Raw genomic sequence first — 24,725 nt, forward strand, 5'->3', positions numbered from 1 at the left:
AAACCTTTCGGTAACTCTAACTGAAGTTTTTTTTAACGATACCTCCAGCAGTTACCTCGAGAATTCCTCCAACAATTATAAAAAAAAATAGTAATAAATTTCTACAATTGCAGGATTCCTGAATTCCTACATGAATTCATTTAGAGTTCTTGTAGGGTTCATTTCCTGCATTTTTTCCAGGAATTCATGTGGAAGCTCTTGCAGAAGATCCTTTGTAAATGTATAAATCATTCAAAAAAATTTGCGGAAACTTTCCGTAAGTGTGTACAAAAGTTCCATTGGAAATTACTTCAGAGTTTCTTTGGAAGTTTCTTACAGGATTTCATTCGGTTTTACAGCCATTCCTAGATATGTTCGGAAATTTATCCAGGAGTTCCTTCAGAATTGTCTTCAGGAATTCCCTTGAAATTTATTTCAATGGCTCTTTTGTTAGTTCCTTCAAAAGTTTTTTCGGAAACTTCTTCGGATATTTATCAAACTTTTTTTTCGAAAAGTTCTTCAGGATTTTCTTCGGCTGCATCTAGAAAAAAGTTATATCGAGAATTTCTCCAGAGATGCCTTCCAGGGTTCTTCCATATCCAGAAATATGACATTTTTTTTATCTAGGGTTCACCCGGAAAGCATTTGTGGATTTCCTACAGAAAATCTTTTAGAAATACCTCAGGCATTAATTCGTAAATTTATAACTAGTTTCCTCATAAATGTTTTATCAATATACTCAAAAAGTTGTCTTTCAGTTCCTCCTCTTCAAGAGTTTCTTCGTCAGTTCCTTCATAAAATCCTTCGTGAATCTATCCAAGAGTCCATTGGCGAATTCCAAAAGTTCTTCTGAGAATATCATCTACAGCATTTGGAAAATTCTTTAAAACTCACTTCAACTTTTTTTCGGGTTTTATTTTTACTCCATGATTATCGTTCAGCGATTAATTCTCCAGGAGTTTGTTTGGAAATTTCCAGGAGTTCATTTCGTTGAAAAATTATTACGAGATTTGTCTTCAGCAGTACCTTTGAAGTATCTCTAGATGATTCTAAGGAAATCCCTTCAGGTTTGCCTTCACGATGTTCTCTTTGAGTTCAAAGGCAGGTCTTCCGGGAATGATTTTATCTATTTTATCGACTGTCTCTCCTAAAGTTCCTCCCAAAATTGTCCAGAACCTCCTTTGACAGCTTTGTCGAGGAGTTATTCTGGAAATTCCTCCATGAAATTATTCTGAAAAATGCTCCACATGTTCCTCCGGTGAATTTATCCAGGATATTTGTTGGAAATTTTTCCAAGTAAGTAGAAATCTTCCAGGAGATCCTTGATGAATCGAGTTTCTTCATGAATTATTCGATGAGATCCTTCAGGAACTCCTCCCGAGTTTTCTGTGGGAATTCCTTCAGGAGTTTTATAAGAAAATACTAAGAAGTTCTTCCAGAAAACCCTGGAGAATACTTCAAAGAGTTCTTCATGAGTTTTCGTAAGAGCCCTAGTATTTTTCTTTTGTCAAATTGACTACAAAAGTTTTTAGGAGCCATCATAAAACCAAAATAAAATATAATAGGTTTATGACGATTCTCAAAACCTCTACAAGGCTAATTGGTCATCTAAATTTTACTAAGAAATTATTTCATGAATTCCTCCAAGAGTTTGTTCTATTTTTCAATTTTTTTCGGTAATTCCTCCAGAACTGTATTTCGGAATTTCCCCAGGAGTTTCTCAAGGAGTTCTTCGAAAAATGTCTTTGGGAAGTCTTCCAAACCATACTTCTGGATTTCTTTCAGTAGTTTTGTTTTCGGAATTCTTCCAGAAAATCATGAGGCATTCGTTCAAAAGTTCTTTCAGGATTTTTTTTCAATTAATACTTTCCTGAGTCGCTTTTGTAATTCCTTTGCAAATTGCTCATCATTTGTTCTCTAAAAAGTCCTTTGAGAATTCCTCCAGGTATTTCTTCAAGAATTTCTCAAGGATTGCCCTTGTGAATTTCTCTCGCAGCAATGGAAACTATACCGTTTGGAATCCTTCTATATGATTCAGTCCAAACTCCTTCAGATTTTTTTTTAATTTCCTCAGGAATTGAGAATTTCTCTATGAGTTTAATCACAAACTTCTTCAGGAGTGCCACCGAGAATTCTTACAGAACCTCCATCGCGAATTTTCTCAAAAGTCCCTGGCATAACTTTTGAAGGAATTCCCAATCGGATTTTTGGATGGTTCCAAAACAAACTGCTACAGAAATTTGCACTGGAACTCCTGGAGAAATTCCCATATTAATACCTGGAGGAATTTCCGATGGAACTTCTGGAAGAACTCTTAATGGAACTCGAGAAGAGAATCACTAGAGATCTCCTGGAGGTATTCTCAAATAAAACTACTGGAGGAACTTTGAGAGGAACTCCTGGTGAACTTTTATAGGAAATTTCCGAGACAATTCCTGGAGGAAATCCCGAGAATTCCTACAAAAATCCAACGGGAACACCTGGAGGAATTTGTACTTGCACTCCTGGAAAGATTCCTAATAGAACTTCTGAAGCAATTTCCGAAGCAATTCTCAGGTAAAAATCTAAAGGAATAGCTTATTTAACTCCGGGAGGATTTTTTAATTTACTTTCTGGAGGTTTTTTTTATGAATATCTCAATAAAACTGCTGAAGATAAACCCAAATGAACTCCTGGATAAATATTTTATGATATTAGAGAGGAACGAAGGAAGTCATGAAAGACTTCCCTGATGAAACTTTCGGAGGAATTTCCGATTGCATTCTAGGAAGAATTCTCTTGAAGAAATTCTTAATGAATGAACTACTGGAACAATTGTTGAAGGGACATCTGAAGAATTTGCCCAAGGGACTTTTTGAGAAATTCATGTTGAACTTCTGGAGAAATTTCCACATAAACTTATAAAGGAGTTCTTGGAAAAATTCCCGATGGAACTCCTGGAGGAATTCCTCATGGAACTTGATGAGAGAATCACTAGGGAACTCCTGGATAAATTTTCAAATAAAACTACAAAAGGAGCTTTCAAAGGATCTCCCGGAGTTCAAGAGTTCAAGAGAAACACCTCTAGTAGTAATTAAAATGGGATTTTCCCCTCTAATGGCTCAAGACATTTGTTTCCAAAATTTCGTTCCTGAAATATCTTCTATATATATAAAAATGCAGTGGCATACGTGGGACCGCGCATAACTTGCGAACGGAAGCACCGATTTTGGTCGTCTTTGTTTTGTTCTGTTAGTTTTCACCCAAGGAAGGTTTGTGAGGCAAAAAACATGGAAAAATTGAGAGTTTTTGAAAATCGATCTTCCATACATTTTGACCGGGGATTTGGTCTTGGCTAGAAACTTGAAACGTCAAAAAACGCAGTAGGCAAGACAAAGTTTGCCGGGTACAGCTAGTTTTAAAATAAAATCGAAAATTCTTCCATTAGTTCTTTACAGCATTCTTCTCGGAGTGACATGATAAGTCGAGTTCCTTAATGAGTTTTCCCGGATCTTCTTCTATTTTTCCCAAAATTTCCTTCGGGGATTTCTTCAGGATTTGATTTTGTAGTTCCTCTAGGAAATCTTGAAGACAAATACTTATGAGTTCATACAGAAAAAAACCCTGAGAACACTTCCAAGAGTTCCTTCGGGAATTTCCCTGGGAGTTCCTTCATAAATTTTAGCAAGAGTTTTTTTTTTTTATTTTTCAACTTGTTCGGGAATTCCCCCTCAATTTCAATTACGAATTTCTCCAGAAGTTTCTTTAGGAAATCGTCGATCATGAGTTCTTCAACAAACTCTTCGATAATTCTTCGAATACTTGTTTTGGAAATTTCCGTAGGAGCTCTTTTACGAATTTCTTCAGGATTTATACTTATTTTTTCTCAAAAACTATTTAGAGAATTCTTCCAGGCAAGGAAACCATACGAACAGCTTTTTGGTGTCAACGTTTTTGAGCATCCGTGCAGGTTGCATTTTACATGAAATACAGATTTTGACTTTTTTTATTTCTATGGAATAAACATTTTTTACCCAATTTTGTATGGGAAACAGATTTTTGAGAACTCATGTGGCATATTTGCCTACAGAGTTAAACTTGGGAGTTTCTCCAGGAGTTCCTTCAAGAATATCTCCATGAATTTTTATGGAATTCTTTCGAAATTTTACCAGGAAATCCTTAGGATTCATCCGTGAGTTTATTTTTTTCAAGAATTTTCCTTGAAGTGCTTTCTTGAATATCTCTAAGAATTCCTTCGCGAATTGCGTTATTTTCAGAAGTTCCTTTTTAATTTTTCCATGCACTCCACTGGGAATGCCAAAAGGGGTTGAAATACGAATTTCTTCTGGAGGCCATCGGTCATTTTCCAAGAAATTCTTGTAAATATTGAATGAATTCACTGTAGCACTTATGAAGGGAATTCTCCCAGAAATTAAAAAAATGCATTGCTTTATTAAGATGTGACCTCAACAATTTGACACTGAATTTCTTTAAAAGTTTTATTTTGTCTTTATTAAAGAGATTTTCAGCCCTAGGCTGGTTCTCTGTGCTAAGTGATTCAAAAGTTCTTTTGGATTAAATTGGTTCCAATAAACATCACCAGGAATTGCTGAAGAAATTTTTCTAGAAAATAATTAAGTAAATCGTTTGAAAATTTCTCCTGAAATACCTTCAATTATTTCGTAAGTAATTTCTTTCAGTTCTAAGAAATTTCCTCAAGAAGCTGTCAGAGATTTGTTCAAGAAAAGTTCAAGAATAACTTCACGAATTCATTTAGAATTTTTTGAAGGAATTCTTCTAGACATTCTTCCATTATTAATTCAAATGATTCAGCCAGGTCAGCCAGGAGTCCCTCCAGATATTCCTGCAGAATTTCATTCAGACAGTCCTCCAAGTTTTTCCGGCATTTTTTAAGGGAAACTTTTAGAATTTCTCCTCGGACTCGTTAAGGAATTTATTCAGAAATATTTCCAAAGAACTTCCACACGTATTCTTTCAGAAATATCCTAGGATTTTTTTTCTCTAGGTATAATTACAGGTGATTGTCAGAATATTTTTTTAGTTAAACCTATTGTTATTTCTTCAGAAATCCAATGATTGTTCCAAAAATCCTCCATCAATAAATTTTCCCAGGAATCCACCACCCGATTAGTTTCTCCAGGAAGTTCCAAAGAATAATCTTCTGCTATTTTTCTTCCAAATTTCTTTTTATTTTCTCCAGAGTACTTCTTGGAAATTTCACAGGGAATCTACTGGTGATTTCATCCGAAATCCTTCCAGGGATACTTTCAAAAATTCCGAAGCGGATTCCTTCAAACATATCTCCAGAGACCTCTTCAGAGTCTTCGGATTTTTTCAGGAAGTTAAGCAAAGACTTTCTTCCTAACTTGTTCCATGGAGTATCTCAGAAATGCCTCTAGAAAATCTTACAAAGGTTCCTTGGAAAATTCTTCCAAGAGTTCCTTTAAAAATTGCTTGAGAAATTTTTTCAGTGATTCCTATCACGTTTTTTTAGAAATTGCTTCTGCAGTGCCCTCCCGGGATTCTTCAGTGATTCCTGTGGAAAATAATTTAGATTTTCTTCCGGTTTTTTTTTTAGAAGTTCTTTAGGAATTGGGTTGTTTAGTGAATAAAATATTGCTATTTTCTATAGCCTTATCGAAAGAGCTCATTTTTCTGAGTATAACGTGATTTAATTGGATTCCAACACCTTTGTTTTGATGGGTAAATCAACAAAACAGTTTTAATTTTCGTGGATAGAATGACAGTTCAATCGCTAAAGTGACAGTTCAACCCGAACAAAAAAATTTCCCCATACAAACTTTAAATGCATTTTAAAAATAGTTCCCGGACTCCAAAAATTATGAAATTTTGGATTTCGACTAAGTTTTGGGCGGAGAATCTGATTATGAAATAATCCGAATACCCCTAAAGAACCCAATTGCACAGAAAACACTACATGAATTCATGAAAAAAAAACCCTGATGGAATTCCTTTGAATAATTCTCTAACGGAAACCCCTAAAAATATTCTAGAGCTTCCCCGAAAAACAATCTAGAGGAATTCCTGGATGAATATCTGTGATAATACCACAAGAAACTTCTTTATATATCTACTTTAAGCAAAATTTGATGCATTTCCTTGTTTTTTGGATTTTGATTTTTGTCTATTAAATAACGAAGCAATGTTTTCAAAATTGATTTCCATGGGTACACATATAGAGGAAGGCTCAAGGTTTTTTCTGATTTGTTTTCTTAGTGGAACCTGTTTCCAGTTTTTACAAAGTGTATTAAGAAAAATCGAAAAACATGGTTTTTGTTAAAATTAATAATATTCTCCAATGGGAAAAAAATCTGAAGATTCCTTAATCCTTTCTTCAAATGTGATTTTCAAAATATAGCTTCGTTATTTAATTAAAAAAAAAACATAAAATAAGGAAAAACATCCAGTTTTACATTAATTCATAAAAATATGAGAATACTCAAAATAACTAGGACAGGCAAAATTTTCACTTTTCTAAAAATGTTCAACTAGCTGTAACTTTTCGAAAAGGACATCAAATGTGCTCACATTTTTACTGTAAAGTATCAACTAGTTGTGTATCAGTGGTCCAATTTTGGAAAAGATCGGGTTACTCTACACGAAGTTAGAAATATTCTAGAAAAGGGTATAATTATCCGATTGCCAACTTTGAGCTGTTATATCTCCGGATTCAATGCACCGAATGCAATGAAATTTTGATCATTTATGACTAATGTAGTGAACTTTTAAAAACATTTCACTTAATTTAAAATTATTAATAAGAAAATAAAGTTATAGCGGTTTAATTGTTTCTATGTTTTTTCAGTAAATTAATCTATTTTTCATATGCATCCCAATACTTTTTCATTTTATTGCCGGCCATTTGGTGTCTTTCCTTTAAAACATAAATATATTCAAGTCCATTGCAGGAATTTAAATGAACTATAATTACTATCTCGAAATTCGAAACAATGATGAAGTTTTGAATATACCACAATATTAGAAAAATAAGCTAGTCGTTATAGTTTTCTTTCGTGTGAAGAATTTTAAGTTTAGTCAAAAGCTTTTGATAGCTCATTATATTTGTCATAGATGATCAACATTTCATTGCATTCGGTTTATTGAATTCGGAGATATAACAGCTCAAAGTAGGCAAACGAACAATTATACCCTTTTCTAGAATCTTTCTAACTTCGTGTAGAGTAGCCCGATCTTTTAGACCACTGATGCACAACTAGTTGATGAACTTACAGTAAAAATTTGAGAATATGTGATGCCCTTTTCGAAAAGTTACAGCTAGTTGAACATTTTTTGAAAAGTGAAAATTTTACCTGTCCCTGTTATTTTGAGTATCCCCTGTAAGTGCAAGGAGAAAATGCTTCACGATTTTCTATAGAGATTCATGGAGAAATTGCTGGAGGAGTTTGTTGAGGAATGTCTTTGAAAATGTCTGCAGAAATCCTTGCGAAAATTGCAAACAAAGAAACAAAAAAAAGGAAAAATAATTTTGAAAACCACCCAAGATTTTTTTTTCCCAAAATGTTATTTTTGAAGGAATTTTTGGAACTGAAACACCCTTTATAAGAGATTTTTTTTATTTTTTTAGGAAAATTCCAATCATAGATATTCGAATGCCAACATAGATTTTGGAGTAATTTTTGCAAGAATTTTGAGAAATTCCTAAAGCATCACCGGAAAAAAAATTGAAAAAAATCCTGTAGAAAGCTTTGCATAAGTTTAATCTGATTGCTTATCGACTGTAGGCTTGAACGGATACGGGGATTCTCTCGGCTTTTGCAGTCGGTGACAGCAGCGAAAACAAGTTTGCCTCAACTTCTGCCGAAACCGTCGGAAGTTGAGGCAAACTTGTTTTCGCTGCTGTCACCGACTGCAAAAGCCGAGAGAATCCCCGTATCCGCTTTGCATAAGTTCTTAGCAATACCTGAATGAAAGCAGAAGAATATTGTAGAAGAAAAAGAAGATTTCTAAATAGTTTCCTGAGATAAACCCGGAATACATCAAGGGACTGGCAATAATTTCTGAAACAGTTCTTTTATTTTCTGAAAATGAACAATTTCTTAAAAACCTCCTAATCTATATGAAAATAATTCCAATGGAATTTATCAAGAAGAAAAAAATGGAAATAAATCCTAGAAGAATTTCTTGAGAAGCTTCTACAAGAATTCCTGCAAGTACCTTAAAAAAAACTCCTGGAGGAATCTTTAATAATAGTCCTAGGGGTATCCTTCAGGAATGCATAAAGATATACATAAGGGAATACACACAAGAGCCTCTGTAGCAAACCATAAAGCAATTTTCTGAAGAATTACTGAGGAAATTCTGAAGGAAACTCCTGAAGATGATTCAAGAAATATTCCTGAAAGAATCTCTGAAGAAATCTCTTGAGAAATTTTCGAAGAAATACAAAGACTTGTACAAGATTGCATCATAAAGGAAAACCAGAAGAAATTGGAAATAAACAATTTGTGAAAAGATTATTTTTATAGTGTGAATTTACTCATGTTTTGTGGTGGTGAACCCGTCCGTAACCAACCTTTACTGTTCGATTTCCCGACTGCAACACCTGAGCGCTATTCCCCACCGGCATTAGATTCTCTTACCGTCGTCGTCGTTGGTCGGAATCCGAACTGGCATGGCACCGTCGCATCTTTTCCTAGTTTCCAATTTCTTCCGCATAGGATTTATCTCGCTGCTAAACTTCCATTACCAGCTGTGCTCTGACGCGCTCGGCCCCATGCACCGCACCACCGCGATGTAGCACAGCTTTGGATGCAAAACTTGTAAATTATTATTTCGGAATTATCATTTCATATGGAAGTATGGAAACCTGGGCTGCGGATGGGATGGGGGAGTTCTATCTCTATCAGAACGAACGGATGTGGAAAGTTTTTCTAGGAAGCATTTGTTCGTTCGATTTGTTGGAGGAGTTGGACGACGGAAGGGTTCCTCCGATTCGTTTAAATATTGCAACCCCGCACCGGTGAGCACGCTCCGGAATATTAATGTGCAACTGCTACACCACTGTCGAGTCTCGGGATTGGATTGGAACGGAACTTACCGGGGAAATCTTTGGTTATTGATAAACGATTGTATATGCAGAACCATTGCTCCATATCTACGGACATACCATGGCATGGTATACCTACCGATGAGTTCTGTGGGTTCTGGCCTGGTTGGAAGTTTTGGCGAAAACTTTCGTTCCCTTTGATTTTTGTAATATTGAATCAAGGGAAGTTGGTCCTTCTCGAAAGGAAAAAGGCTCTTTCAGGGAGTTTTCAATTGTTTCTCAAAAGCGAAAAGCGAGGTTTGTGTGAGTGCAACGGGGGAGAAAGCATGTGATAATTCGATTGTGGAATCAATTGAGCGTGAAGAGTGAAAGTTGGTTGGTCAAAAGTTTGTTCCGAATGTTCGATTCGGTGCTGCGAATGCGATGGTTGAACTTTTCTGTGCTCTTTCTTTGTGCGGTACAGGAGCTGGGAGCAGTGTTACGTGGAACAAGATTACCTCACGATACACGACGGAAAATCGCTGGAGGCTCCTGAGATAGGACGGATTTGCGGTGGCGACGTTCTGCCCGATATCGTTTCCAGCGGGCCAGACATGATGGTTCAGTTCAGAACTTCGCCGTACGACGTGCCGTTCCATCCGAATCCGGTTACATTCTTGCCAGGATTTGAACTGGAAGTGCATGTGAGTATTTTCATAGAAACGCGTTTTAAAGTTTGCTGCAAACTAAAATAACTCATCTACTCCATCAAAGGTCCTCTACGTGAACTCCAACTCGCAGTCCTACATACGCCAGCCCGGCCGTTGCGAGTTCTCGATCAGCGCCTTCGAGAGTCAAACGGGCGAACTGGAAAGCCCGCAGCACACCCTTCCGCCGGAGAGTTCATGCATCTACCACTTTCAAGGCCGACGGCACGAAACCGTGTGGGTCTCGTTCATCAAATACCACTCGGCCATTGATCCGACCGGGTTTGAATCGCCGGCCGAGTGCGTCACGCAACTCCGCATCTGGGATGGACGGTGGTCGGTGACGTCGCGACCTTACGGTAAGTTGACCTTGGTGTGTAGATGTGTGATTTATTGAGCGTGTGGTACCAATTCGTAGTATTCCTAGGCATGCATCCCGAATACACCCGGAACGCCAGCCTGATCGAGCAGATCTGTCGCGAGGAGGTCCCAAGATTGTGCTCGCGATCGTTGATCGCCAAGGGAAGTCGACCCTGCTCAACACAAGGTGAGAAAGGGTACAGATGGTCATAGAAATGAAGTAATCGTTTTCTGTTTTTCAGAGAGCTACTTGTCAACCGGATCCGACCTAACGATTGAGTACCGCCCAAGCCCGATCGGTACCGCCAGGCTATACGGACCGGCGTCCGCTTTCAAGTTGCGGTACGAGTTCGTGGATAATTCGTTGGGAGGAGCTCCACTGGAACCCTTGGTGGCACCTTCGGCCATGCCTGAACCAGCTGCACTCGTTCAATTCCATCCCAAATCTTGTGATCGAGTATTCAGGTCCTCATCGGCCTCGAGAGGAATATTCCGATCACCATCTAATGTGTTCCTCTACGGAAGAGGTGGATCACCAAACATCTCCTGTACGATTCGATTCGAGGCCGGGATTGGCGAAAGCGTCAGGTAAGAACAATCATTTTGTAGACATTCATGAACATTCTTTACAATGACTTCCTTCTTTCGGTAGGTTATCAATAACGCGAGCACGCTTCGGAGGTCGCTCCTGTCAGAACATGCAGAATCGATCGGGACGCTGGCACTGTAATCACCACAGCGGTCCCATTGCAGACCTACGGATCAGCGAAGTTCCATGGACAGATATACCACCGCTTCCTCGGGACTGCCTCTGCTCGGACGTGTCCAGCTCCATCAACCTAGCACCACTCGCTGCCAGCATCGTTGAAGTACGTTTCACCGCAATGCAAATGGAGGTCGATCAGGACTTCCGCGACTTCTACTTCGAGGGGCGCTACGAGTTCGAAAAGGACGAATGCGATACGGATTGGAGCGTTCGCCGATTACGCGGTCGCAGCGGTGATGCCTTGCTCAAACCAACTCCTTGTCCGGCATTGATTCAACCGTGGCTCGTGGAACCTGAAACCGAAGGCAGCTACCTGGTTCTCAAAATGAAAGGCTTTTGGATGCCGCCATTGCTCCATTCCGCTCCGCCATGCCCGACAGACGCTCGCATCACGGTGTATTCCACCAACAACCCGAAGAACTCCCGAGACCTCTGTCCATCCGGTCCGGATGTTGTCGCTTTCTCCGATGGCTGGGACAACGCCTACGAGTACAGTGCTCTGGAAATCTCGAAAAGCCTAATTATCGAGTTCAAGAGTTCCCGAAAGCCGCGAGAGTTCGAAGGCAACGATTACAAATTTTCCTGGATGGAGATCTACCCCGGCAACGACTGTCCATTCAAGTGTCAAGAGCTGCAAGCCTGCATCCCCAGAGAACTCTGGTGCGACGGAAAAATCCATTGCCCATCCGGACAGGACGAAAGCTCCACCGAGTGTGACCACCGGATGCCTCTGTCTCCTCTGCACGTCGGAGTGGCAGCCGCCACCCTAACGCTCTTCCTCTCGCTAGCAGCCGGCCTCACAGCTTGCGCCCGAAGGAAACGAGTCGAGAAGAAGCACCAGCTGCAGGCGCATCACGTGGACACCAACGGGCGGTATCCACACCATCCGCCGTATGCGCACCACTCGGCTCCCCATCATCACATGGCCAGCAGTCACGCCTTGACGCCCATCTATCTGGACCCCACCAAGGATAGCTTCTGTTGACAAGAGCTGGAGACTTCGGTGTAGCCCATGCCGAAGTCCCAGGATTTCTACTACTTTGCGTTCAATCGTTAGGATGCGAGGCGGCCACATCCAAAGTAAAGCAACTGAATTCTGGTGATATGTAGAGCGGAAGAGAGAGCGAGTGTGAGAAAATCATCAGCCAGATGGGGACGAGACTATGCAAGAAATCCAATAATTAGGGGAAAACAAATCATTCGTAGGTGGAGCAAGGGGAAAAATCCACGTTCTCTAGAGTAAATGACCTAAATATTTAATGAACAATAACCCGTAAGGTGTGTGGAGAAGGGAAAAATAGCGTGGCAGTAGCGGAAGAACGAATGAAGAAATGCAAGTGATTGAACCAATTAAAACGAGCGACTGAACCGCGAATGAAGTGGAAATGATGAATACGATTTGTGGCGGATTGTGACACCTAGCGTTCGAGGAGGCGCGGTGTGGAAAGATGAAGATTTATGGACATAATTTATTTAATCATCTATCAATCAATAACTGTTGAGGGGGTTAGAAGCAAAGGGGTGTAAGTGACAAAAAAAAAACATTCGAGTAAATGAGGTTTAAAGTTTTTCACCAATTTTTAAACCCATATGGAGTTCCAAAATCGACCTAATTTTCTACGATTTATTATAATTTTTCAAATCATCGTAAAAATAATCTTAAAAAAGTTCCTGAAAGCTTGAAATCTAAAAAAAACTGATATACTCAGCTCAAAATCGAGAAAATGGTCACTTATACCCCTTTGATTCTTGTCCCTTCAGTTCTTTTTAATAGCTTCTACGAGTCATATTTGAGCGGTCCAATAGTTTTGGATTCGTGGGGATAAAGTTACATGCAAGTTTTCAAAATTCAATTTTTTCAACCGTATTTGAGTTATAGGGTGGGGCGGGGCAAGATGGGTCACCTAAGAATGGATCACCATAACTTTGTAAATACAAATCGTATTGGTTTGTATTCGTCCGCTACTCTTCAATACACTAGTTAGCTATTGTACAAGTCGATAAAAAGTTTATCAAATACAACATGTGATGTTAAACAAGCAGTTTTGAAAAGTGATCGATTGCGTGCCGTGAAAAAAGTGCGGGGCAAGATGGGTCACCTTTTAAGTAATTCACATTTTCTCAACGAAAATCGTCAAAATATAAGATTTGTCCCGCATTCATATATGCTCCATATACATACTGAGTAAACAAGAGCTATTAGTAAACATTTTATAAATTTATTTGGAACTAGCTGTCCCGGCAAACGCTGTCTTGCCAAGCTGTGGTGGTTTGACAACTGTTGAAATCATTGGTGCACCGCACTCTAGATTGGTTTGATTTCGATCGTGTTGAATTTCTTCCCCGTTCATGATAAATCAGTACTTTATCATATTTCTTACTTTTTTAGATATTTTTTGGTACTTTTCCTACTTATAAACACAGCCACCACGAATACGAACCGAACCGTGCCAGAGTCATGCTGATCGGTTCAGCCGTTCTTGAGTTTTGTTGCCTCAAAGGAAATTCAAACTCATTTTTATATATATAGATATAAAAAACTTTACGATTTGAGTGGTCCGCAGGCGTCTTAAAAATCGATGTTTTCACTAAAAAATTATCATAATTTTATGTTATAATTTTGAGCGTTCATTCCGCTTGATTGAAGTGAGTTATGAGATAGTCTTGTAATAAAAAATAAATATCTTTTGAATGCTCCAAAAATACGTTCGAAATTGAAGGTGACCCATCTTGCCCCGCGGCCGTTTATATGGAGATTATATGGAATGTATCGCATAAGAAAAATGGCTAAAAACCATTTTATTTTTTACTTCCAATGAGAGTGAATCATTTTTCAATCAATGCCCCAAAATTTTGTATATTCATGCTGGTCATCTAACAAAATTATTAACATAATCAAAACATGAGTAAGGCGCCCGAAAATGGCACTGACCCATCTTGCCCCGCCCCACCCTACTTTCATTTGCGGAAGGTTTCAAATTATTTTCCGTCGTTGAAATTTTTTTCATGCATTTAATAACGGATAAAAATGAGAATTGCCTAAAATTTAGTAGAAAAAACAGCCTAAAGTCAAGCAAGAAGTGTCCAATAAAAAAATTTGAAATGTTTCATAAACAACTTTTTGGAAACTTCCTCGGAAAATCTTTTATGGGCAATTTGTTTGGGAATTTCTTAGATTTTTTATTTAAAAATTCTTTCGGTAGTTTACTTTGGAGAGGATTTTTTTTGAAAAAAGATTTAGGAACAATTTTTTAAAATTCTTTCGGCAATTTTAGTTTTGAAGATCCGCGTTTTCTCTAGTAACTCATTCGACAAATCTTTTGCAAATTCTTCCGAAGTTCCTTTGGGGCTTTCTGAATTTCCAATGGAATCCCATGAATGATTTCAAAATAATTTTCATAAAAGTAACCTAAGCAGATTTATTTTTAGAAGTTTCTTCTAATTTTATTGGAAGAGAATTTCCTTTTAAAATCGATTTAACAATTTATTTATGAAATGCTCATTTCCTGCAGAAATTCTTTCAACAAATTCTTTACAAATTGAAGAGAAATTCTCTCAGAGATTTCAAAGCAATTATTTCCGAGAAAGTAACCTAAGCAGATTAATTTTTAGATTTTTTTTTCCTAAATTTGTTTGGGAAAATACAATTATTTTTTGAAAATTGATTCAGAAGTTCATTTTTGAAATTCTTCTGGCAATTTTTATTTTGGAAATTTGCATTTCCTATGGAAATTCCTTCAGTAGTTTTTTGGCCATACCAAAAAAAAATCCCTGTGCGATTTCAAAGCAATTACCGAGAAAGTAAGCTGAGGAGATTTATTTTAAGGAATTGCTTCGGCAATTTATTTGAGAGCGGATTTTTTTGGGGAATTAGTTAAATAATCCATTTCTGTAATACTTCCGGCAATTTTATTTTCGGAAATTCGCATTTCCTAATGTAATTCATTCGAGAAATCCTTTGCCAATTGCTTCAGCAGTTCCTTTAAGGATACCTGAATTTCTAAATAAATTACCAGGGAAGTTTCTAAGAAATTGGCAATAAAATAAACCTAAGTACTTGATGAAAACATTAAGAAAGGAATTGTCGAAAGAGTATCTAAAGAAATAGGCAAATAAATTCTCATAGAATTTTTGGAACTTATTTGGAAAGAATTATTCAATCAATTCGCAAAGCAATTGACGAAGGAATCCCAAAGTTATTGGCGATGGAATAACCAAGTTGATGCCGCAATTACTGTCGAGAAAATTGCCAATTTCCAACAATTTTTAAAATAATCCCAGATGTATGTTTTCAAAAGAGGTTTTCAAAAAAAAAAAAAACGAAATACTATGAATGTTTCCTAGGGCCCATATAGCCGAGGCGGTAAACGCACGGGTATTCAGCATGACCATGCTGAGGGTGACGGGTTCGATTCCCGGTCGGTCCAGGATCTTTTCGTGAAGGAAATTTCCTTGACTTCCTTGGGCATAGAGTATATTCGTGCCTGCCACACGATATACGCATGCAAAATGGTCATTGGCAGAGGAAGCTCTCAGTTAAAAACTGTGGAAGTGCTCATAGAACACTAAGCTGAGAAGCAGGCTTTGTCCCAGTGAGGACGTTACGCCAAGAAGAGAGAGAGAGAGGAGAGGAGTTTCCTAATAAATATCCAAAAGGAATTGTCGAGCAAATTCCAATACAACTGATGAATTCGCAGAAGACCTGCGACATGAGATTTAGTATGCATTTCCGAAGCAATATCAGAGTTGAACTCTGTCATCATCATATATATAAAATCCCAGCGTTGTTTGTCTGTCTGTCCGTAACGCTTTGAAATGTTTCGTTGAAATGTTTCACCATAGTTGTATCAAATTTCTAAAAGGTACGAGAACTTTCTGGATGTTTTTTGACATTCTGGAAATAATAAGAAGAACCTTCTGGAATGTTCTGGAACATCAATATTCTAAAAATTCTAAAAACTTTCTGGAAGTTTCAGAAAATAAATAACGTTCTGGAATGCTCTAAAATATGGAACTGCTTAAATTTTCGAGAATCTCCTTGAAGTTTCTGGGCGCTTCAGAAAGAAGAAGAACCTTCTGCAGCATTGTGGAACACCTTTTTTTTTGGCGTAACGTCCCAACTGGGACAAACCCTGCTTCTCAGCTTAGTGTCTATGAGCTCAGTTATAAACTGAGAACTTCGGCTTCTAATAACCACTTCTAAGTTGTTAAACGTTTTAGAAAAGAGCCTTCTATAATGTTCTAGAGCATGAAACTTTATTATATTGGGAAAAGGTTATGGACGTTAGGGAACGAGCAAGGAACCAAAAAAGGACCTTCTAGAATGTTCTGGAACATAAAAATCCATAAAATTTCCAAAAACCTCCTGAAAGATACTGAACGTTACAAAAGTAAAACAATCATCTGAGATATTCTTAATATCACACTTTCTCAAATATCGAAAACTTTCTGTGCGTTACTGAACGTTTCAATCAGAGAAAGGAGAAGAGCCATCTGGATTATTATGTACACTTTTCATTCTTAATTTCAAGAACTTTCTGGAAGTTAATGAAAGTCCAAGAAAGAAGTAATGGCCCTTCTGAAATGTTCTGGAACTCCAAAATTCATGAAATTTCGAGACCTTTCTAGAGATTACTGAATGTTTCAGAAAGAAGAATAATAATCTACGAAAATGTTCTAGATAATCAAAATTCTTAGAACTTTCGAGAAGTTACTGGACAAAAATAAGACAAAGACCTTCTGCAAACTTTTTTAAATTTACGAAAAGTGTCTGAGAGTTTGTGAACGTTCCAGAAAGAATGAAAAATACCCTTTAAGAAGGTTCTGGAACAACCAAATTCATAAAATGTTTGAGAAATTTGTGGAAGCTTCTGAGCATTCCAAATGAAAACAGAAAGAATCTCTAGAACATTCTGGAACATTAAACTTCCCTGGTATTTTCCAGAAGTTACTGAATGTTTCAGAAAGAATAAGAAAACTATTCTTCTGGAATTTTCTGGAACAATTTTTTTAATGCCGATTATGTTCGGGGAGTTTGTCAACGTTCAAGAAAAAAAAATGTCAAATGGACCTTCTGAAAAGTTCTGGAAAATCAGAACTAATTAAATTTTGAGAACTTTCTGGAGATTACAAAACGTTCAAGAGAAAAGCATTCTGGTGAGAGATTCTGGAATGTTCCAGAAAACAGTTTCATTGAAGACGTTTAACTGGAATTTTTAAAACATTTTTTTCTAGCTAACGTGGGGTCAGCTAGTTATCAGTAGTAGGCAAATCAAAAAAATTTGATAGGTTGACACTGCGATATAAATCAGCATGTTGAGTCACCGTCAACATCCTTTATCAAACTCACAATGATGGCATTTAGATATCAAATTCGTTGAGAACTGTCAATTTTCTTCTGAAAAATTTTGGGGCCAATTCCTTTGCCAACTTCTAAGAAAATTTCTTCAAAATTTCTCCAACAATTACCTAAGGAAACATTTTTGTTTTTTTTTTCCGAAATTCTTTTTTGGAATTCATTTACGCATTTTTATATAATCCCCTTATCAATGCATTCGGGTATTCTTTCAGCAATGTTTTCCTGATATCTTTCGACACTTTCAGAAAATCCCTTCAGAATGTGTCAGATATTCTTTGAATATTTATTAGGATTTGCTTTGGATTTTTTTCGACAATTTCTCTTTAAACATCTTGGACACTCCTTTAAGAAATTTATTCAGCAAATTCTTTGACAATTTCGTTGAAAACCTAATCAGATATTTCCTTATGAATTTATTTGGCTATTATTTTGAGAAATTCTCTGGTTTTTTCTTTCGAGAATTTCTTAGAAGATGTCTTCAAACATTTCGTCGCCATTAATCTTGGCACTTTTTTAGAATTTTTGTAGTTCTTTTTGGAATGTATTAGGTATTATTTCTTGGGAATAGCCTACGCAATGCCTTCAAGTGTTTTCCTGATTGCTTTCGACAATTTTTTGATGATTTACTTTGATTATTATTTTGAGAAATTCTCTGGCAAATTCCTTTGGGAACTTTTTGTAATATTATTTAAGAGTGTTTTCTGACAAGTTCCCATACCAACGCCTAGCTTTGAGGATTCTTTCAGTAAAGCTTTCTTGATTTCCTTCGACAATTTCTTTTGAAATTACTCTGGTAATTTCTTCAGAAACTCTTGTTTGGGTGTTTTTTTATAATTTTCAATGTCCTTTTAGAGATTCTATCGGCAATTCCTGTGGAAATCGACGAAAGATTTCCTAGAGAATTGCCGCTAGAATCTCTAAAAGGACATTGAAAATTATAAAAAAACCCAAACAAGAGTTTCTGAAGAAAATTCCAACTAGATTTCCCTCGGTAATTTTCTTTCGAAATTTCTTCAGTAAAGCCTTTAGGTATTCCATTGGTAAGTTGTTTTTTTAGCAAATCTGCCAGCACAAAGTTTAAACAAATCTCTGACATTGTTCTTGGATATTGCTTTTGGAATTTGATCCAGTAGTCCCTCCAATCTTCGATTGAGTGTAATCAGTTTCAGGAAGACTACAAGTGGTTGCCGAAATACGCAATTTTGTCAAAGGATAAGCATTAGAAGGTGGTACAAAAGTACTAAATTCGAAAAGTGGGTACAATTCCTTCAACATTTTTTTCTGCATTTTCTTTTGGTTTCTTCGGAAAAGCCTTTTAAAACTTATTCGGTAATTGCTTTTAGATTTTGTGGCATGTTTTTCTGTAAAGTCCTTCGGCAATTACTTTGTTATTTAGAGAAATGCTTTTGAAAATTCTTCACCAAATCATTTTGAAAAATAATACACGTAATGCCTTTGCTTTTGAAAATTTATTAGAGATTTGCTTTAGCTATTCTGCCCTGTGCAGCATAGTTGTCCCACGTTGACAGGGATTCCCATAGAACATGGGACAACTTTGCTACACACGGCAGTATTATTTTCCAAATTCATTCAGAAGTTATTTTGGGAATTTCCAAAAAAAATATCTGATAGAATTTCCAAAGTAATAAACGGCAAAATTATGAAAAGAATCGACTGAAAAAAACCAATAAAAAAATGCATGAGAATCTTTTGAAAGCATTGGCCAAGCAAGTTATAAATCGACTGTCAAATGAATTTCAAAATTGAAATTGGAATATATGGCCAAATATTCATTAAGTAGCTGACATAGTCTTTAGAATTCCATTGCTAATGCCTTTGGGATTTGATTCAGCTATTTATTTAAAATTCTGTCGGATGTTTTTTTGGATTCCTTGTTGTCAACCTTTGAAAACTTATTTTCTTATTTCACTGGTGTTTTCCTGCTCTTAGATACTGCTTGGTTGATTCCTTTGGAATTTTCATCAAAATTTTGCGCGATAATTATTTAATAAATTCGTTCGGCAATTCCTTATGGGTTTCTTCGGACATTCTCTTTGTGACTTTTAATGGATTTTTGTTCGGGAAGTTGTCCGTCAAGTTCTGTCAAAAAAAAATCTAGTAGATGTCTTTTCTCATTTCCATGGTAATAGATTCGAGATTTGTTTCAGCTGTGATTGTGGAGTGTTTAAGGCACTCTTTTGTGAATTTCCAAAATTATAGGATAACAGAAAGAATAACGAAAGGATTACCAACTAAATTTCCAAAAAATTGACAGAGTAGCTTCCTAAAAAATGACTAAGAAATTTACAAAGACAATGTTGAATGAATTTTGAAAAGAATTGCCGAAGAACTTTTAAATGTGGTAATTCATTTAAAAGTTCTTCGGCAATTCTTTTCAAAATTCATTCAACATTGGCTTTGTAAATTCCTTAGTCATTTTTTAGGAAGCTACTCTGTCAATTTTTTGGAAATTTAGTTGGTAATCCTTTCTTATCTGGTAGTTTCCGAAGAAACCGAAAGAAATTAGAAATAAAATGCAGAAGAGATTTTCCACGACATTGCTGAAGAACTTTTCAGAGTCATTACATAAAATGTCTATAAAAAGTTTCTAAATATTCAGGTGAGGCCACTGCTGGAGTATTGCCAGGGAAATTTCAGAAAAAAAATCAAATAAATTCGGGATGAAATTCTTAAAAAAAATCTTAAAAAAATATTCAAAAGAATTGAGGAATCAATTTCCGAAAGTAATGCAGAGTCATTTTCTATAGAAATTGATGTAAGGATTTCCAAAGACAAACAATACTTTGGATCTTACATGGCTTATTCGTTTACGTTTGATTATTTAAAGATTCTTTCGGCAATTTCTGTTGGATTCCTTCGACAAAGTCTTTGAAAGCTTATTTGGTAATTTCAGTATAATCTTCATTTCAGCAACTCTCTTGGATACTGCTTCGGAAATTTCTTTGAGATTATCTTCTAAATTTCTTTGCACCGATTTCTTTATAAATTCCTTCGGCAATCTCTTGTGGATGTGCTCAGCAGTTTCTTTTTGAATTTTATTAGAAATTTCTTTGGATAATTGTGCGTCATTCCTTTTTTTAGAAAATAATCTGGTTATTGCCTTTGCTTTTGTAAATTTCTTAGGTAATTCCTTCTAGATTTACTTAAACTGTTCCATTGTATGTATAATCTTTTTTACCCTTCTCTGCAAATTTTCAAAAAAAAAATAAAAAATAACAGACGGAATACCGAAAGGATTCCAACCAAAATTTTCAAAAAACTTGATGGAGTAGTTTCCAAAAAAAAACATGAGAAATTTCCGAAGAAATTGACATACGAATTTTTAAAGAGACTGTCATATGAATTTCGAAAGGAATTGCCGAAGATTTTTACAGAAACTCCTACCCCAAAAAAAGCCGATGGAAATCAGAAATTGCAAAAGGTATTTCTGAAAAAAAAATCAAATATTTTTTCTTTACAAATTTTATAAACATATTCTGAAATAATTTTTAAAGTCACCGCCGGACTATTTCCGACAGAAGTTGTCAAAGAATGCCAAAAATATCCCGATGTTTTTTTTAGAATATCTTCCTAAAATTTGCGGTAAAAATTTCCGTAGGAACAGTAGAATTATTTTCCGAAGAAATTGATGAAAGGATACCCAAAAAATATCGGTAAAAAATCTAAATAAATTGCTGGAGGATCTCATGAAGAGAACTACAACACTAAGATCAAATTAATAACTCCTTTGACAAAGTTGTTCTTTAATGTGATAGCTTTTCATCTTCTGAGCAACTTTCCGAAGAGAATGTCCTTATCAGTGATCCACAGTGTGCGATATACCAGGCCCGTGCACAGAAGTGGTGCCAAGGGAGGGGTTTTTCACAATTTCGGCAAAAGGCGGAGGGGCGCCTAGTGTAAGAAACGTCGGTAATGGGGAGGGTTTAACCCCCAAAACCCCCCCCTTGTGCACGGGCTTGCGATATACAATGCTTAGACTAAACTGGTAGCTTATGAGAACACTAGCGCCTCGTAGTGAGCATTGTTGAATTATTGTTCTCTATGTATCTCTCCAAGTGGCTTAAAACGCTGGATATGCTACGCTCATATTTAACTGGAATCTCCTCCAGGCGAAGGCGACATTTACAAGTGTCAAATCACCCTCGACAGTTTTTTTGTCATGCTTGATTAGCTGGCATCACAACTTGAAAGATAAGAAGATAGGATGATGTAGTGCACTTTGGTATCTAAGATTTTTACAGCATGAGTTATACAACATGGTTTACCAAGTTGGATGAATACGAAAAGAATTGAAAAATATTTTTTTTTTATTTTTTTACTTTTTCGTTTATTTGGAAGGCTCGGGCGTCACATGGGCATAAAACTGAGCCGAAATCTTTTGTTTTTACATTTTGCATTTTACATTTTACATTTACAATTTACAATTTATTACTGCTTTAAAACTATGTTAGCTTGGGAAGCCGAAGTACTCGCGACTGTTTCGAGGTTAAGGATTAAAAAAAAGAATAAAATAAAATTGGGAAGGATGGATTTATGGGTTTAAAACCTAATTATTTGCTAATTTATACTAAAAACATTGATGGGACAAATTGTCCATATCTGTAACGGAACCAAAAAGAAAGGACTTTATCGGTAGACAACGACAAGTAGAGGACAAACGGAAGGGGCGATGACAGACAGGGGCGAACAACAAAACCAAAAGGCGAACAACGAAAACATGAAACGTACTACATCAAACTCTGACATCAACACGTTTCAAAAACTGGTAAATCAGGTTCATGTATTCCAAATCAAGTCCTGTCAACACTTCTCTAACGGGTTTCTGTTGTTTTCCTCGGACCCGGAGAATTTCATGCAGCTCAGATCTGACCTCACGATACTCATTGCATCCCCACACGAAATGTTCGATATCCTGGTAAGCCACGCCACAGACACAGAGATTGCTTTCTGAGTGCCTAAATCCAACCCTTTGAATGGTGCAACCATCTACCCATCTCTCCATCTCTCCATTTGTGTTGCCAGCTGATCAAGGTCTCCTGACGGGCTCATGCAAAAAAATCGTCGAAGGCGATTTGACGCTCGAAAATATCGCCTTCGCTAGCGCCCACGCTAGCCAGAGAGTCCACTTTCTCATTGCCCAGAATTGAGCAATGTGAAGGGACCCAAGCTATGGTGATGATGTATGAGCGTTTGGTTAAAGCACTCAATATTTGGCGTATTCCATTCAGGAAGTACGCTGAGTGCTTCATCCGTTTCATTGACTGAACAGCCTCCAGAGAACTTAGACTATCGGTAAAGATGAACTGAAAAAATATAAAAAAATATAAATTTTTATACTGATTTACATAAAAGTAATGATACATTTTATTTCGAGAAATCTTAATCTCTACACGCCGCACCGTCACTGCGCCACTCGTCATCATTGTACCTATCCACCAAGACATTGCGCTCGCAAAAAAAAAAACTGGAACCTATGAAACGATCGTAATGAGATGAAATTAATTTTAATTAAGACAATCAGTTGTTGAAAATGCCAGACAAGCGTGAATCGCTCCGAGAATCCGGAAACCGGCACAGCGTGGCAGGCGGCCGTTCGAAAGACATTGCGTCGGAAAAATTGAATAATAGCGTCAAGAAGAGCTTGAACTGTTCTGCTGAGAAAGACGATGACACAGGCGTGTAACAGTTTCCATTCGTTGATGAAGTTTGAGTGTGTCGTCATTTGGCAGTTTTCAACGATGCGGGAGGGGGTGGACACACCCCGAATGATGGAAAACTTCGTCATGAATAGAATATTATTTTAAATTACATCCTCGATTTAAGAGCATCAGCCGTCTTGCTCCGGGACGGCGGAGTGACGACCACCACCGTAGTCGAAAGCAAAAGTGAAGAAAAACTGACTCTCATTTGTTATTGGAGCGTGAATGGAATAAATCGAATGGAAAAGAAAGCTCCCCGTTCCATCATCATCCCGAAAGCGGAGTCCAAATTTGGATATCATCATCGTTCAGGTCAAGTGACAATGGCGTCTCGTTTTCCACCAGGCAAGCTGCCGGTTTCCGGACTCTCCAATCGTCGTACTAAATGCAGAATGAGAACTGGGGAGGGAAATTATGTATAAATCAGCGGAAAATCGACGTAAGAGCGATAATTAGGAACATCTCCTGAAATCAAGTGTACATTTTGAAACTCGTAGTAAAAAATAAGGTTGTGAAGATTGGAAACGAAAATGAGAAAAGCTGAACGAGAGAGGCATGGTGACTGCGAGGAGGAATGTTCTTCTGGGGATGGTAATTATCCTCTCCGAGGGCGCGCTAGATAGGACCGGCTTAATGGAGCAATCATACTCTTACGCAGAAAGGCCAATGACAGATAACTGTCAGAGTACGTGAATAATCCTGGTAGATGGACATAGTGTAAATAGCGTTTTGCTGAACGAAGGTGATTAGACTTTAGGAACATTATGTCACTGATATACGTTTAAGTAACTTAGGGTCTAAGAAAAAGGAAAAAAAGCTATGTTCTTTAGGTTAAGTACTAAGCAAGACATGAATGTGTCGTAAACAGTCTAGCCTTAAGAGAACTCTCATTCAATCTCATTTATACTTCCAATAAATCTCACGCAGTCAAACAATCCCTAGTCAAATTGAAATTTTCCTCGAAACCATCATTGCACTCTCAGAACGTAAGCAAAATTCCACCTGAAAAATACATTTTTAAATCGCGATTTTTACATTATGCTGTCGCTATTCGAGTCTTATAATGCTAGTGTAAATATATCGAGAGGGAATCTCCGCTAAACAAAACTGATTTATTTTTCCAATCAGAAAAAAAAACCAATCCCATCACTTCCCATACCAGTCGACAAACCTAGAAAAGAAAAAAACAAACACGCAACTGAATAAAGTAAAAAACAGAGCGAACCGATTTTATTGTTTCTCGAATCGTCAAATAACAATGTGATTCTCAGTAGTTAAGAACGAATTGAATAGTGAAACACACAAGATGAAGAAGATAAATAAAAAAAAAGAAATACAGCAACTAAATAGAACGACATAACCTAATACAGAGTTTAATTCTCCCGCAAGATTAAAGGAAGAATGAGTACTATGTGGGCGCTTTGCGATAAGGATGAACCGGCGATGCTCGAGGTGTAGGAAACAGATGGGTATTTGTGAAGGTGTAACACCAGAAAAGTTCCCAAAGATTATCCGTTGCAATGTTGTCGAATCTCTGTTTGCTTACATGCCACACGAAAACTGTTGTGCTTTTGCGGATTATATTAATAATAATGTGTGAAAAATGTATCACTAAGTCATTGTACACTGTACAGTCTCGAAGCCTCAGTGATAAGTCTCCCCCTTGGGAGCATCCGTGGAAACAATGAGCATCGAACCATTCCTTCAGAATGTCTTTTTCTTACGCTCCCAGTTAAGATCCAATTCAAGATTTTTTATTCAGTGAAACTATGCCAGGATCTATAACGTTTTCCTACCTCCTGTAGCATATTTTTCATTAGTAGCCCTT

The 24,725-nt window shown here is 37.1% G+C and overlaps 1 protein-coding gene across 4 annotated transcripts in view; it reads left to right on the top strand.

Annotated features, from left to right (window-relative positions):
* LOC109433445 (uncharacterized) overlaps window positions 1-18,037 on the top strand; it is a 314,324-nt gene extending 296,287 nt beyond the window's left edge. For 3 of the 4 annotated variants that reach the window (XM_029875817.2, XM_062856424.1, XM_062856422.1), the window contains 5 exons: window positions 9,471-9,690; window positions 9,761-10,052; window positions 10,112-10,240; window positions 10,296-10,641; window positions 10,706-18,037. In XM_029875817.2, the coding sequence (XP_029731677.1) occupies window positions 9,471-9,690; window positions 9,761-10,052; window positions 10,112-10,240; window positions 10,296-10,641; window positions 10,706-11,804 (2,086 nt within the window). In that variant the 3' untranslated portion in view covers window positions 11,805-18,037. The remainder of the gene's footprint in view (window positions 1-9,470; window positions 9,691-9,760; window positions 10,053-10,111; window positions 10,241-10,295; window positions 10,642-10,705) is intronic. The other variant, XM_029875819.2, reaches the window with a different exon arrangement.
* The last annotated feature ends 6,688 nt before the right edge of the window (window positions 18,038-24,725 follow it).

The sequence above is a fragment of the Aedes albopictus genome, chromosome 3 (genome assembly GCF_035046485.1).
Source record: "Aedes albopictus strain Foshan chromosome 3, AalbF5, whole genome shotgun sequence".
NCBI classification, from domain to species: Eukaryota; Metazoa; Arthropoda; class Insecta; order Diptera; family Culicidae; genus Aedes; species Aedes albopictus.